Source organism: Moschus berezovskii, chromosome 9 (genome assembly GCF_049115385.1).
Source record: "Moschus berezovskii isolate FMDL1 chromosome 9, NW_MosBer_1.0, whole genome shotgun sequence".
Taxonomy (NCBI): Eukaryota; Metazoa; Chordata; class Mammalia; order Artiodactyla; family Moschidae; genus Moschus; species Moschus berezovskii.
Window position 1 is genome coordinate 15,533,272 of NC_142468.1, and position 12,263 is coordinate 15,545,534.

The 12,263-nt window shown below is 50.3% G+C and overlaps 1 protein-coding gene across 2 annotated transcripts in view; it reads right to left on the reverse strand.

The window, feature by feature from the left end:
* Positions 1 to 12,263, reverse strand: part of ESRRB (estrogen related receptor beta) — a 192,668-nt gene that overhangs the window by 18,655 nt on the left and 161,750 nt on the right. For both annotated transcript variants that reach the window (XM_055435443.2, XM_088839420.1), the window contains exons 4-5: positions 4,317 to 4,427; positions 3,140 to 3,301 (exon numbers count right to left, since the gene is read on the reverse strand). In XM_055435443.2, coding sequence (XP_055291418.2) covers positions 3,140 to 3,301; positions 4,317 to 4,427 — 273 coding nt within the window. The remainder of the gene's footprint in view (positions 1 to 3,139; positions 3,302 to 4,316; positions 4,428 to 12,263) is intronic.

Consider the following 12,263-nt stretch of genomic DNA (forward strand, 5'->3'; position numbering starts at 1 on the left):
CACCTAATGCCCTTCTGGACTTTTCCTCCATGGCCACTGCCCATCAATCCTGAAGGCCTAGCTCAACTCATGTGCTGAAGCCCATGGTATCCCTCCTGTCTCTGTGTTCCATCCTGTGGTTTTTCCTGATAACTAAGCCTCTTCCTTCTCATGAGAGAGATACAGGAGGTGGGAGATGGGTAGGTAGACAGGAAATAAGATTGGTCTTCGGGGGTAATTGTTGAAACAAGTAAGAAGGTTCATCGTACTATTCGGTCTACCCTACCCTTGAAATTTTCCATGAAAAAAATCTTTTTAAAATTATCCATATTATTCCCAAAGGAGACCCTTCGAGCAGAAATGAATCGAATTCTTTGGCTCAGCCACAACTCCAAGCAAGAGAGCGTGTGCATGCATGCTAAATTGCTTTAGTCATGTCCGACTTTGTGCAACCCTCTGGACTGTAGCCCGTCAGGCTCCTCAGTCCATGAGGATTCTCCAGGTAAGAATACTGGAATGGGCCCTCCTCCCGGAGATCTTCCCAGCCCAGGAATCAAACCTGAGTCCCCTGCATTGGCATGTGGGTTCTTTACCATGAACGCCATCTGGGAAGCCCTCAAGAGAGCTTACATACAGTTCATGTACAATGTGTGCCCATGCTATTTCGCTTCAATAAATGCATGCAAAAGCAGATAGGAAGCACCCTTTGTGTGCCAGACTCTGGACCAGATGACACTGAGGCATGAGATATGGTTTCCTGTGCTTAATTCAGGGCAGCGGCTTGGGTTCCTCTCCAGAGCACTAAACTGAGCTGACTTAAGAAGCCAGTCCTTCTGTCCATCCAGAAACCACGATGGACAGTTGATGACTCAAGCCCCAGGATGGGGCCCTGACTTGTGCAAGCCTGCTCCCTTTCTCATTCTCTTTCTAAGGGCCAGTGAGCAGGTCTTCAGATAAGTTTTCCAACTAATCTGAGATAGGATTAAGTCAATTAGTTTAACTGTATCAGGCACTTGATTATGTCATCACCCTTAATATGAAGTTTACATGCAGTGGCAGGAGACCCTATTAATTAATTTTACCTTAAACACTAGAAGGTCAGGCCCAAATAATTCAGCATGCAAATGTATGCAAAATAGGCAAATTAGCATTTGAGACAGACAAATGAGCCCCTATGTTTATTTTATTTTTTAATCAAAAAGAATTCAGCTTTGGACAAGGAGAAATGATGCTGTGAAAGGAGGCTTTTAATACTATTAGCAACGACAGCAACCGTGGTCATGGTCTCTGCCGTTTATCAAGCGCCCACTGTGGGTGGGGGCTGCGCTAAACGTGCCATAGCCTCCCAGCAACCCAGAGGAGTGGGGGGCTGGGGGAGTGTTATTCACAGGTGGGGACTCTGAAGCACAGAAAAATGAAGCGTCTCACACTGGGACACCAAGTATCTCTGTCTAAGCTAGTTAGGACAGAGCTGGGAGGAGGGCCCGGGTCTGCCTGAATCCTCAGCAACCATTCTGCTCTGCCCACTGCCCTCTTGGCTGGGCACAGACAAAGAGGTGGAGCTGGGAGGTGGGAAGGAAAATGGGTGCAGGGGACGCAGTGACTCCTGGTTCTTCCCCACCCCCTGGGAGGCACTGTGGGCATGAGGTAGTCGAAAAAGGAGGCAGTGACCTGTGGGTCCACCAGGAGCCACTCCTGAGCCACTGCTGCGACGCGGAAGAGGAGCATGTGATGGGAAGCAGCGTGTGCGGGGGGGCCGTGCCCCATTTGGCCCTGGGTTAGTAGAGCAATCCGGGCTGAGGTGTCTTAAGCAGTGGCCTGACCCCACACTGTTGCTGAATCAGCACAGGGCAGATTCAAAAACTACTGAGTGTGTAATCCCAAGCGCTCCTTAGTAAGGGCGCTCCAGCCCAGATTCCCGGGGAGCCCAGCCCTGAGTCAGGGAGTCCCTGCTGAAGGAATTCTAGGCTTCCTGCCAGCGGTGATACCAGCACCATCTCTGAGTTGTTATCTGCAGGAAGGCTCACTCCTGTCAATCGTGCACATAGCATCTTATATTAGGACTTTCTGACCTGCCCCAGTCAACTGTGGGCCTTGGCATCTGAGGTTGAGGACACCTTTGCTACAGAACCATGAATGCTGTATTCATCTTTCAGAGCCAGTGGCAAACACAAAAGGGATCTACAGATAGGAAGAGAAACTGTCCCATGTCACATAGCTAGGAAGAATCCGAGTCCACATAGGTCGCTGCCAGAGGGGAACAGGCTGTCTCCCCAACACTATGAGCCAAGCTGTTTGAACTGTAAAGGAGCAAACTGCACAGACTCTAGAAAGCCCCTCAGCAAAGGTGTGATGGAGAGGATGTGGATATCTGTGTCTACATAAACAAATTATAAAAGTCAGCTCCCTCCCTTTATCTAGTTTGAAAAAGGCTGAAGGAGGGGTCTGGGGCCACAGGCAATGAAGAGAAGTCTGGATCACCCAAAACCTGTTCATTACATATACTTCTCATGCCAGAAATGATCTTAAAATCATAGGATCCAAATTAAGAGACTGGCCTCCCTTAAGATCAGGCAAAAGGCAATAGCGAGCATAAGGCCGACGTCAAGGATGTATCAAAAGCATCCCACACACGCTTGCATTTCATCCCGACGTCAAAGTGCATGAAGGAGGTAGTGCTGCTATTCCCTGTGTGCAGAGAGGTCAGCTGACCCGCCCTGGGTCACGCAGCTAGCAAGTTGCAGACCTAGAACTAGAACCCCAATCTGATTCCTGAGCCCACGTTCTTAACCACTCCACTTCACTAATAGGAAACAAGAGAGTCAATGCCTCTTCTGTTACTTCCTAGTATATGACCAATAAGGAGAAAACCCTGTTCCAAATTTGGTCTTTAAGGATCCAAAGAACTTGCTTTGATTGTTACCTAATAAAGAAGCAATCATAGCCCCACTAGAATGCTAGTCAGTTCAGGAGCATCTTTGGACCTTCTAAACACCTGCTCACCTCCAATCCCACAAAGAGAGAAAGGATCCCAGAGAATAGGCTTGCCAAGATCCCACATGGCTCTTGGGTTCCGGGCTCCCAGGCATCAGAATCAGAGCCATGGGGAGAAGAGCTGCTAGTCTCTGCCTACACCCTCCCCCAGTCCTGTGGGACTCACCTGGGATGTGCTTGGCCCAGCCAATGATGACCACGAGCTCCCTGTCTGCCAGGTCACAGAGAGTGGTCAGAGCCTTGATGTCGCCCTCTGGCATGCCGGGGGGAGGCATGGCATAGAGTTTGTCTGGCTCAGCCACCAGCAGGTAGGAGACGATTTTAGTCACTGCAAAGACCAAAGGGAGAATGTAAATGCCTGGGGAAAGAGGAAAGAGGGAAAGGTGGAGCCTGAGATGGCTCTGGAAGAAAAGTTGGGTTCCAGGGAGCCCTAGGAAGGTCAAACAGGTCTAAACCCCACTCCCTCCCTTCCAGGCTGCCTCCCTCCCTCCCTCCCTTTCTACTTATTTTTTTTTAAATTTTGATGTATAGTTGATTTATAATGCTGTGTTACTTTTTGCTGTATAGCAAACTGATACAGTTTTATATATATATATACGCATATACATACATACACACACATTTATGTATACACACACACACATTCTTTTTTATATTCTTTTCCACTATGGTTTATCCCAGGACATTGGCTATAGTTCCTTGTTCTTACAGTAAGATCTTGTCATCCATCCTCATTCGATGTGTAATAGTTTGCATCCATACCAACCCCAAACTCCCAGTCCATCCTTCTCCCCCACCCCCTCCCTTTCCGACTCCACAAAGTTGCTGGCAGTGATGATTTGAGCTGCTGGGAAATATCCCAACAAGGGAAATTGCCTGGTGAATTCTCTTGAGAGGACCCTGATTCAAGTGGGAGGTGAGGGGACGTGCTCCGGAGACTGGAATCATGCTGCATTTAGAATCCCATTCTGTACATCCTGGTGGCTCAGATGGTAAAGAACCTGCCTGCAATGCAGGAGACCCGGGTTCCATCCCTGGGTTCGGAAGATCCCCTGGAGAAGAGAATGGCAACCCATTCCAGTATTCTTGCCTGGAGAATTCCATGGACAGAGGAGCCTGGTGGGTTAGACTGAGTGACTAACACTTTCACTTTCTGTAAATCCCATGGGAAAGATCTGAATGAAGCCTGAAGTACCTGATGCCAAGGCCAGACCCTGGTGCCCCTCCTCTGTGGTCCTCAGTGCCCCCATAACCAGGCGGTGTGAAGGCAGCATTTCCCCAAGGGAGCCAGATGTTCCAGCAACAGAGGCTGGCAAAAGGGGCACGGACTGTCCTGCACTCACATGGCTTTTTAGCAGGAGGAGAAATCTGTAAGCTCAGGTACGGGCTGCTCTCTGAGTCCAGCCGTCGCTTGTATTTCTGGCGGCCTCCACGCACTCGGTCGAGGCGCACACCTGTTGGAGAGCAAAAAGAGAAGGTGTCAGAGTTGTTCTACATCACCAGCGGTGTCAGCGCTGACTTCAGAATACCAGCAATGGCTAAGTCTTTCAGGGCTACATCCCGATGGCTGTTTGCACCTGCCCCATGGCCAGCCTCAGGCCAGGTGGTTGGACAATCCTAAGATAATCGTCTTCACAGTAATGACCCATCCCGGTTTCCCCTAGGCCTGGTCCTGCCTTTCTGGAGTCAGGATCCTCCTGAAATCCCTTCCAAGCAGGCTTCAGCTCTTGAGTCCTTCTGTTTCCAGAAGGCAAAGCACAGCAAAAGCACTCCTTCAAATGTTGGGGAAAGACAACGCATCATTTTAGATCTGCTGTGAATCCAGGCAGGACTGAATTAGCTTGCCAAGAGAGGAAAGAAATCCCTGCCATGGGTGACACCTCCAAAGAGCTAAATAAAACAATGACCTTCAAACTTTTCACACAAGAAGCAACTAGATGGTGGGCACTCATCACAAGTGTCAATTTCTGGATCCCACCCTCAGAAATTCTAGGGTTCAGTTCTAAAGTCTGTCTTCTACATAAATGCAGACATAAATGTGTTCTACAGAAACCCCACCAGATGGGCATCAGGTAGTCATGGTCACACCTGGAACCTCAGTGCCTAGAAGGATGTCAACAGCAAGTGCAAAAGCAGGTGTGGTCACACCACACTGACACCGATTTCCAGTGGAGTAAGGCCCGATCCGAGGGAGACCCTTCATTGTCAGCGAGTCTGTACCACCTTCAGGAAACCCGCCCCACTCCCAGCTCCTGCATTCTGGATACACGTATTGTTACCACTCGACACTCCCACCAGCAGGCAGGGCGGACAGGACCTCCTGTGGGTTCCTCACCCAAAGGCACACACACCTACATGTAGCCAGCAATTCGTATGGCCTGCCCTAAAAAGATGGCTGGAGCCCATGGACTTAGCTCCAAGTGAGAACACCATAAGCAAAGCGGCTCTCCTTGCCTCACCGCGAGACGGACCTTGGCTGGAACACACAAGAAGTCAAAGACAGAGTCCAAGGCCCCAGAGGAGCAAGCTCAATGGCTTCACCTTCTCGTCCTTTTGCCAAAGGTCAACAGCATCACAATACAGAGCTCCAGCCAGCTGGTCTTCAGGGCCCTGTCTTTCCCTGGCACTTCCTCCTGCCGGTCCTACCTTCTGCCACCTTCCTGGCCCATGGGGGTGTGCCAAGGGCCTGGAGGCTGCTGTAAGCCCACGCAGCCAGGCTGCCCAAAAGGGGATGTCTTTTGGGGGGGCCAGTCACTGCTTGGCATTTCATCAGCAGTGTCCATTTTACCCCACCACTGGCACTTGTCTTTGATGCTGAACACGGCTGTAGTAAATTTTCCCTTTTCCAGGACACCAGCGTCCCACCCCTGCTTCCTATTTCAAGGCAGCTCCCCTCTTGTCAAGTCATCTTATTAAGGAGGCCAGCAGTACTGCCCTCAGTCGCAGGGGTGTGGGAAGCCCGGGCCAGACTTTCTTGGTTAGGGCATCTCCTGTGCCTGGGCTCTCAGGGGCTCTCCTTGGTCCTTGTCTGGCTAAGTGTGGTCCTTAAGCCTCCTGATGAGTTTCCAGTGAGCTTCCCTTCTGAGTCCAGAGTCAGAAAGGGTTGCAACTGGCCACCTCTGCAGTGGGTGCTTCAGGACCAGATGCTGGAATGACGTGGGCAGTTTATCTGGGAGGCGATCGCAGGAAGGAAGTCAATATGAGCGTGTTCCTGAGTGGACGCTGCTGTGGACGCCGGCTCAGCCTCACCGCAGACCCCGGGGAGGCTGTGTAGAATGCGCCTCAGCTACGGTGCCGGGGGCAAGGGCCACTGGGGCATTTAGCCACTTCTCCCACAATCACTGGCAAGTCACAGGTCCGGGTAGAGCAGGCTCTGGTGGCAGAGCCGCAGTCACAAGGTGGCGGGTTAGCACACACTCGACAGAACCCTACGTAGGTGTGTGCGGGGCACCGACCACTGCCTCCTTCTGGAAGTGTGGTGTGACCAGCAACAGCAATAGCAGGGCAGAGCTTCTTCTGCAAGCTCTCGGGGCTGGCCCTGGGTGGAAGCTGAGCTAGCATTTCAGCAGGGTGGTTTGTGGGCACAGGAAGAGTTTGAGCTGGGCTGCCCCACCGCCTCCTAGCAGGTGTGGCTGAATAATCCTCTTCCATCAGCACCTCGGGAATCTGAAGGGGCAGCCGAATCGCGTTCAGCAAAAGACCGAGATCCGTGTGCCGATGGGACTCTGGCTCACCCCTCTCAGCCCCTTCTGCGAGGGCAGAAGGAGCAGGCACGTCAAGGCAGGAAGGATGGTCCCCTGTTCCCTGAAGAGTCTTCCTGACTCTGTCCTGTGACCCAGCCTGAAGGCAGCTCAGCCCTGCCTACTACCCCCGAGAAGAGTCCAACACTCCACCAGGCTTCTCCGCCTGGAAAGCTGGCAAGACCGCGAGTGAAAACACCAGGCAGCAGGAACAGAGGACAGTGAGGACCCCCGTTTTCTGAGCACCTACTGTGTGCCAGGGTCTGACCTGGAGTCCAGAGTGGGCCCTTCTCCACTTCACTGGCTTCTTTGTTAGAAGCCAGTCTCATGAAGTGCCCCCTCCCACCCAGGCTGCCTGATCCCAGACAGCTGTCAGCAGGACAGGGAGCTGCTCTACAGGGGGGAGAGGAGGCACCCACCCCTCAGCGAGCAAAGAGATGGGCATATGCCACCTCTGTCCCTGCCTCCCCGTCTAATACACTGTGTCCTCACACCGGGCCTGGCACTTGGTGGGTATTCCAGAAAATCTTGATACATGCACGAATGGACCTGCCTCCAACCCCCACCCCCCAGCCCCCATCCAGGCTGGGTGCTTCTTCCCGGGCTCTAATAACACACTGGGCTTCTCCTAATTAGGCACCAAGGGCCTTACGACCAAGGGCCACTCACCGTCCTACTCCAGGGGGTGCCGTGGCACCCAGTGCGCCACGTGGGGGCTGAGAAAACGGAGCTGTTAGTACGGTCATCACCACCATTAGTGCTCTTCCCCTAGTTGCGTGTGACCTTCTGGTAAATCACACTGACAATGAGAATGTGAACAGCCAAGCTTATGGTGGACTTTCTGTATGTGTTGCCGTATTTAGTCCCCAGTGTCTACAGCTGGGGCTAGTATCCTCATTTTATAAGACAAACTGAAGCTCACAGAGATTTAGTAACTTGCCCAATGAATGAACCAATACCCAAGCTCTTTGCCGTTCCAGGGTATGACATCCCAGGGCACAGCAGGTATAAATTCTCTAAAGTTTCTCCTCTAGATCTTGACAGCACAATGATCAATAGCTGCAATCAGTAAGTGTATTGATTATCAGGTTATTCTGTTTTTTTTTTTTTTTAAAAAAAAGGAGCCTGTAGGGTTTGATTATGCACAAATTGATATCTGGCATTGAGGTTTGTTTGCTCTCCTTGCTTCCCATCTGCTTTTCCAAGTTGAGCTCAGCTCACAAACCCAAATCCCTCCAGTCCACAGGATCCATTGATCGAGGTCCCAGGCCGGCTCTGCCCTTACAGGTTGGGCAGCCTCGGCCAAGTTGGCTCTCACGGCCTTGGTCTCAGTGTAGAGATGGAAGCTGTGGTTATACCAACTCTGCTCGCCACATGTGGCTTTTGTGACAAAAGACAAAATAGTGGGGAAATGGTTGGTAAACCGGAAAGTGGTTTCAGTAGCCGAGCGAGGCCATCACTCCCATGGCTCTGTGTCCCGGTACTCGGTGTCCCATGCCACCTCCAACTCAACAGGCTCTTAGCGGACAAGTCCCGTCTGCCCTGGTTCTGAGATCTCCCTTCCCCATAACACTGCCCCACAGTCAGGGTTTATCAATGACCATTTAGGGTAGAGCTGGCCAGGGTCATAGACCCTGGCTGGGGTTGGGCAGATGCGCCCCCATCTAAATGAATAGCCCAAACCATCCCCAAAGGCAGTTCATATCCTGGACGCACCTTTGAAGGCCCAGTTCAAGTATTATCTCTACTGGGAAACCTTTCCAGACTCCCCTGCAGAGCTGACCATGCCATTCTTGGGCTCCCTTTGTCCTTTCTGTGTTACAGCCACCAAGGTCAAAACAACTCCTCACCAGTGTACACCATGCGCCCATCTCCCTGGTGGACTGTGGGCAACTCCTGGACAAGGACTTTAATTTATCATTGCAGTCCCGGTTCAGCACCCAACCTGTGGGAGGCAATCAAGTGTCTGAGTAAAGTGATGTGCCCGTTATAATGAAGCCCTTACGACTAAAGAAACAAGAGACTGACTGTCCAGGTCTGATCCTTTCCCCAGCTTCCATTTGTCCCTCCAGCCTCCAGAAATTCACTCTCTCAAGGCAGCCCATTCCTCGTGAAAATTTCCCCTGGTATTGACCTAAATTCTGTCCCCAGATCACTTCCTACCCTGCATTCCATCCCACAGGATTACCTCCCTTCCACAAGACAACCCTTTATGGACCTGAACATCCTTGGACACCCTCCTTCCATAGCCAAGGGCCCTTTATTTCCTACATTTGTACAGTGTTTTCCTTGCCTTCTATGCATTTGTCTTTATTGATGTGATCTGCTCTGCCCTGAGAAGTTTCAGCCCCTCAAGGGCAGAGACAGTAGACAGAGATCTGAATTCCTTGGCATTTGGCCTAAACAGACATTGGTCTGTTTATACTTACTATCTGCCAGTGTGTGTTTTTTCCCTTGACTCTGCTGCACATATTTAGTGAACAAGAAGCAGCCCCTTCCCAAGAGGTAATGGTATGGACTGAGTTCTCATCCAGAGAGATACAGCAGTATGTTGTACCATGAATCCTTTAGAGGTGGATCACCAAATTCTAACCATTGGGTCCAGCAGACATTATTAGTTGTCTACCCAATTTTCTTTTCTGGGCTCCAAAATCACTGCAGATGGTAACTGCAGCCATGAAATTAAAAGACGCTTACTCCTTGGAAGGAAAGTTATGACCAACCTAGACAGCATATTAAAAAGCAGAGACATTACTTTGCCAACAAAGGTCCGTCTAGTCAAGGCTATGGTTTTTCCAGTGGTCATGTATGGATGTGAGTTGGACTATTAAAAAAGCTGAGTGCCAAAGAATTGATGCTTTTGAACTATGGTGTTGGAGAAGACTCTTGAGAGTCCCTTGGACTGCAAAAGTCCAACCAGTCCATCCTAAAGGAGGTCAGTCCTCTGTGTTCATTGGAAGGGCTGATGTTGAAGCTGAAACTCCAATACTTTGGCCACCTGATGGGAAGAATTGACTCATTGGAAAAGACCCTGATGCTGGGAAAGATTGAGGGCAGGAGGAAAAGGGGACAACAGAGGATGAGATGGTTGGATGGCATCACTGACTTGATGGACATGGGTTTGGGTAGACTCCGGGAGTTCGTGATGGACAGGGAGGCCTGGTGTGCTGCAATTCATGGGGTCTCAAAGAGTCGGACATAACTGAGCGACTGAACTGAACTAAACACAATTTTCATTCCATTCCCCTTTTTCCATGCTAATAGGATCCAGATTTTCTTCATAGACACAATGAGCCCTAGCTAGTCCAAGAAATTTTGTTTCCGATGTTTTCAGTCTCCCTGGTAACCAAGGCTGGTCATATGGCCTGGCTCTGGCCCATGGGATATAAGGGGAAGCCCATGGTGGGAGCTTCTGGGAATGGTTTTGCTTCTCTGATAAAAGAGACAGACATTGTTGGTGCCGCTTTTTTTGCCTTTCTTCTGCCCTGACCTGGAAGATGAAGCCTAGAGCTGTGGCAACCACCTTGCAACCATGAAACAGTTATGTGAAGACACCAAACACCATAGAAGAAAGGCAGAGCCTGAGCCCCTGATGCTGTGACAGAGAAGTCTGTGCAACTGCCCATCTCTGGACTTCTTGTTTGGTGGGGAAATCAATCTCATTTATCGATGCTTAAGCCACTAGCAGTCAAGTTCTCTGTAACTTGAAGCAAAAAGCAATTTTCACTGATACGATGCACAATTACTTTTTAAATTAGGATACTTAAGTCTTTACAAACAGCAAATGGAAAGAAAATAAAGGTGAGGATTTGAACCTGAAATGAGAGTAGACTCATTGTTTGTGTTCTTATATTAGTGAAATATATAAAAGGCAGGCTCAGGGAGCATATTAAAATACTAAGTAATTTACAGTTACTCTTTGGGATTATTAGATTGTATCATCTTATTGATACTTTCTGAATTTAAACAGGCATCAATAATATTCTCAGGTAAAGTATACCAGATCTCCAAATACTATAATAAATACTTATCCTTTGCTTTAATGACTGTTCAGTACAGTTTAATCCCTTAACATGTGCAGGCCAAAATTAAGTATTTATTAGTGTGTCATTTGAATACAAAAAAGGTTGATAATTCCAGGAATACATGTACTGTGAAGACTGAAGCCTTTAGCTGAGCCCAGGCCCAGATAAGAACCTATCCCCCTTCTTGGCCAACATGGTAACCCCTTAAATCTAATAGACATAAATATAAGCTGAAGTTCACCTCTACTGACCAGTTGCTCCCTGGTGCTGCCCCTGCTCTAAGCGCTGCACGTGTAATTATTTCATTTAGGGATTGCAACAACCCTATGAGGGAGCTTCTATTATTATCCCATTTACAGATGGGGAAAAGTGAGTCACTTGCCAAAGCCTCATAGGAAGGAATGCGATCTGACACCAGAGCCCAGGCTGTCAACCACTCTGGTATCCTACGTCTCTCAAAGGGCCCTGAGTCACTGTGGTGGTGGAAGAAATGTAGCAGTGCGTGGCCAGGGCCACACTGCACACCTCTGGGGACCATTCACCTGGCATTCCATCTGAATGGTGCCCTGGAGCTGTGCCTCCCAGCGCCCTGCAGTCTGTGTGGCCTCAGCTGAGAACAGACTCCCTCATTGCTAGTGGGGGAAATCCTGCCCGGAGGCGGTTTGAGACCCCGGTGTATAACGGGCAGGAGACCCCGTGTGTCAGAGCCAGCTACACCTATGCACCAGCAGCCTACTTTGCTGGCTGCCCTCAGCTGGCTCCTCTAGGCACACCTACTACCCATGTCAGCCCTGCCCCATCGCCAGGAATCTCTGGTCTCTGGTTTCCAGCTGGGTTTGCAGTGCCTCGATCAGAGAGCTAGGAAGAGGGGTACTTAACCCTTACGTCCTCCCTGCTCGGCCCGAAGTGTAACTTTGACCTCTAAGTACAAGCCTAGTTCTCTCTGGCTTCTTGGAGCAACTCATCTCTGGTCTCTTAAGGTTGAGATTATTAATGCTCCCCGCTATTCCTAGTCTCAGGGTGTATCACCCCCTCCGGTTGGTTCCCTGGGTCCCACCCTCCCCTCTGTAAATAGTGCCTTCATAAAATCCTGTGAGGGGACATCTGTTCTTTCCTGGCCCTGAGCAAGACAAGGGGGAGGTGGGCTGTGCTTGGTCACCATTCCCCAGGAACAGCGGGGAAGGACCATGTGAACAGAGCGAGTGAGCAGGCCCACCTGAGAAACTCCATTATAAAGTCCGCATGCACGGACTTCCCGGAGGTTCAGTGGTCAGAGCGAGTGAGCAGGCCCACCTGAGAAACTCCATTATAAAGTCCGGATGCACGGACTTCCCTGGAGGTTCAGTGGTTAGGACTCCACGCTTCCACTGAAGGGAACACGGGTTCGATCCCTAGTCAGGGAACTAAGATCCTGCAAGTTAGGTGGTGCGGCCAAAACAGCCAGGGGCCTACCCGGCTGCCACTTGCTGCTTGGCCTGGAGACTGTGCTTGTTTTGAGAGTTGCAACTGTGTAGAGGCCCAGAGG